The following is a 3907-nucleotide window of genomic DNA, read 5'->3' as shown; positions in this document are numbered from 1 at the left end:
TGGCAGTTTGGAAATTACATCGGTTTTGTTTTTGCGCTTTAAAGGTAAACGATTCTGAAACGCTTTTTAATTGTGATAATGAAACAAGATGTTTAAAGAAAAAGAAACATTAAGCTTTCTAAATAACGAAAGGTCTTCATACGGACACACGCTTATACACTGTAGGATATCTTTCAATTTATACGATAAACTTTAGAAATTTTAAAGTTCAATATTCCTGTGATATAAGTTAGAGATATCGACATGAGTCATTCAAATAATTGTTCGTGGAATGGACATAATAAAATTAGCTAGAGTACACTCGATGTTTCATATTTTACTCTTTTACTTTTTTACTTGTTTCAGTCATTTGACTGTGGCCATGCTGGAGCACCACCTCTAGTCGAGCGAATCGACCCCAGGACTTATTTTATATATATATATATATATAATTTTTCATATATATATGTATGTGTGTTTGTATGAGTTTAAATAAGTATTCTTTTATTTTCTAAGAAGTCTAATAGTTACTAGAATGTGATTGGCAATGACTTCGAAGTTTAACAAGGAATATAATTTATTCAAACTTTTATACTGAGAGTCTAATTTTCATCTCTGTCTCCTTGTCTATGAAAATATTTCATCTATTTTCATTTACATGTCCAATTTTTTTTCTATCAACAGGCTTTGGCTATTCCGTGGGCTCCTGGTATTATTATTGGAGTCGCTTGTTTATGTTCTACTGTAATGCTTCGAGTATGTTTACCAGAAACAGGAAACCGGGTTCTACCACAGACAATTGAAGAAGTTAATAAAATGGAACAAGAAAATAAAAAGAATAGTGTAAAAATCCAATGAATATCGTTAGAGAACGCTGTAACAATACGATAAATATATCAACGAGATAATCGTTACAATTTGAGGAGACTAGATATGATCGGAGTTAAGAATGATTACATTTTTTTAAAATTCAAAATACGAAGGCCATATTGCTCTGACATCTCTATAAAATATATCATAATTATAGCAAATTTTTGACTCTTTCTTATATCATTAGACGACAAAGGACTCTTCGCCCAATGTCTTTCGCTCCTATAATCTACGGCGAAAAGTGTTTAGCTTTTTCAGAAAATATGCCTGTATGCCTGTATGTATGTAATTGTGTGCTTATGTATGAGTTATATCTATCTATCTACCTAGCTAGCTATCTCGCTTTCTATCTACTTATCTATCCGTCTGTCTGTCTGCCTGCCTGTCTCTCTATGTGTATATCTTTCTCGCTCCCTTTTCAGAAATATGTGTATAAGTGTGTATGTATGTGTGTGTATATATATATATATATATATATATATATATATGTATATATATATGTGTGTATATATACAAGTGTGTGTGTGTGTGTGTGTATGTGTGTGTGTGTGTGTGTGTGTGTTAAAAAAATGAAGACAACAAAGGCAAAACTGTGTGGAATTTTCAGGACATTTATAAAGAGAAAGTTAGTCTTACAGCTGTTTCTGGGATATTAGGGATATCCCTTCATCATAGATGATGTGAGATGGTTAAATAGAGGAAAATATTAGAGTTTAATATGAGGAGTTATTTTGGAAAAGGAACTAAATAAGGAGTGTATAGAGAAATAGAAGAAGGAATACAGAAATAAACATTAGAATGTATAAAGATGTTATAGTTATAACATCTTTATATGTTCCATTTATAAGTTCCATTATCTAAGGAAAGTGGTAGAAATGCTTCCTATCCGTGGTATGTAAATTCCAATAGAAGTTCATATTTTATCATCACAATTGGGAAGTGTGGAGACGTAGATTCCATGTGCTGTTCATTCAAAGGGGTCTTGTGATGTGAATGGAAATTTGAGAATGTAGTGGCTGAGAGGGAAGAAGAGGTGTGTATGTTAAAATGAAGAGAGAGGTCAAAGGAAATGTGAGAAAAGAAGGAGAAGAAGAAGAAGGAGGAGGAGGAGGAGGAAAGAAAGCAAGAAAAGAAAATGGAAAAGTGCAAAATGTGTGTTAGTTGGTGGTCAAGATAATATGAGAGGTGGATTTTGAGAGGAGTAGGGGAGAGGTAGGAAGAGATAAGAATGTAAGGAAGGAATATGTGTGAGAAGTGTGAGGTGGGGTGCTATGTTTGAATGGCATTAAGAGAAGGGTACAGAAAAAGGTATAGGAGGGAGGGGGTTCTAAAGTGAGTAGTAAACCACAAAACGGAAGGGAAAAATACTAAGAACGATCAAGTTTCTCCTAGTTTCTTTTGTTGAAGAGCGTAGCTCGAAACGTTAAATACTTTCTTTATTCCCGAGCGTTAAACTAATACATCCTTTTGTTGTTTACACCACCTGTCCTCGTCTGTTGTTGTTTTTTTCGTAAATTCTCCCATTCTATAAATAGACATGTCTTTATTCTAAAGTGATAGTGTCGGTAGAGGAGTTAGAGAGAAGGGAAGAAAGAAGTGCATATCGATATGCGCACGCACATCTGTATATATGTGTGTGTGCATTATTATATAGGCCTGCGTAGTTGCGTATTTAAACCCGTACGCATGCATGCATATATATATACACATACACACACACATACAGATACACGTATATACATATACACACATACCCATGCATGCATACACATACATATACAAATATACATACACACACATATATATGTAGATACACGTATACCCATGCATATACGCATACACGCGCGCACATGTACACTCATACATGCACACGTACACACATACACACACACACACACACGCATACATATACACACACACATATACATAAACATACGTACATAATCCGCATACGTACGCATATGCATGTCTATATGTGTAGTATTAAACAATTAAAATAAGATTGGAGAGTTAAAAAATTAATGGAAAGTCAAATAGGGTTGTTGGGGGGTTACCTAAGTGGTGTTCGGGATATGTGCTGTGCAGTTATTTAGGTTGCATTTAGATTTGTGGGAAAATAATCCTTTTGACCGCCCTCTTCATTTTAACATACACATCTCTTCTCCCCTCTCTATGCACTTAATACTACCACTACATTTTCAAATTTTCGTTCATACCACAAGACCCCTTTGAATGAACAGCACATGGAATCTACGTCTCGACACTTTCCATTTGTGATGACAAAATATGAACTCCTATTGCAATTTACATACCACGGACAAGAAGTTTTTCTACCACTTCTATATACCACTTTCCTTGGATAACGGAACTGCAATTATAAAATATTTATACATTATTATTTTTATTTCTATATTTATTCTCCTATTCCCCTAAATACTTCTTATTTGCTTCCTTTCCAAAATAACTCTTCATATTGAACTCTAATAGTTTCCTCTATTTAACCATCTCACATCGTTTATGATGAAGGGATATTGCTAATATCCCAGAAACAGCTGTAAGACTAACTTTCTCTTCATAAATGTCCTGAAAATTCCACACAGCCTTGGCTTTGTTGTCTCATTGTTTTAAAAATATACATACTCATACAAGACCCGCATTAAACTCCTTACTCGTATCATTATCGAACCGAGAGTTTAACTACGGTCCTTCCATAACACTTACATAGCGCTACCTGCCACCTTCGGTCTTCTGGAAACCAATACAACTCATATATATATATATATATATATATATATATATAAGACACTTTATTTCACATTGCTCATTTCACTCAGCTGTAGTAATGAGTTGCGACGTCACTGGTGCCAAGCTGTATCTGCCTTTGCCTTTCCCTTAGATAATATCAGTAGCGTGGAGAGAAGAGGTTGGTACGTATCGATGACTGCTGGTCTTCTGTAATCAAACTTGCCTGGACTTGTGCCTCAGAGGGAAACTTTCTTGGTGCAATCTCATGATCATTCATGACCGAAAGGGTCTTACCCTTTTTTCACCTTTATAT

At 34.6% G+C, this 3907-nt stretch overlaps 1 protein-coding gene across 2 annotated transcripts in view; it reads left to right on the top strand.

Moving 5' to 3' along the window:
• LOC106869258 (organic anion transporter 3) overlaps positions 1-997 on the top strand; it is a 22540-nt gene extending 21543 nt beyond the window's left edge. For both annotated transcript variants that reach the window (XM_052971571.2, XM_014914928.3), the window contains one exon: positions 664-997. In XM_052971571.2, coding sequence (XP_052827531.1) covers positions 664-837 — 174 coding nt within the window. In that variant the 3' untranslated portion in view covers positions 838-997. The remainder of the gene's footprint in view (positions 1-663) is intronic.
• The last annotated feature ends 2910 nt before the right edge of the window (positions 998-3907 follow it).

Source organism: Octopus bimaculoides, chromosome 11, assembly GCF_046866305.1.
Source record: "Octopus bimaculoides isolate indiv1 chromosome 11, ASM4686630v1, whole genome shotgun sequence".
Classification (NCBI taxonomy): Eukaryota; Metazoa; Mollusca; class Cephalopoda; order Octopoda; family Octopodidae; genus Octopus; species Octopus bimaculoides.
The sequence above is the reverse complement of the archived record's forward strand: the minus strand, read 5'-3'. Positions and strand labels throughout refer to the sequence as shown.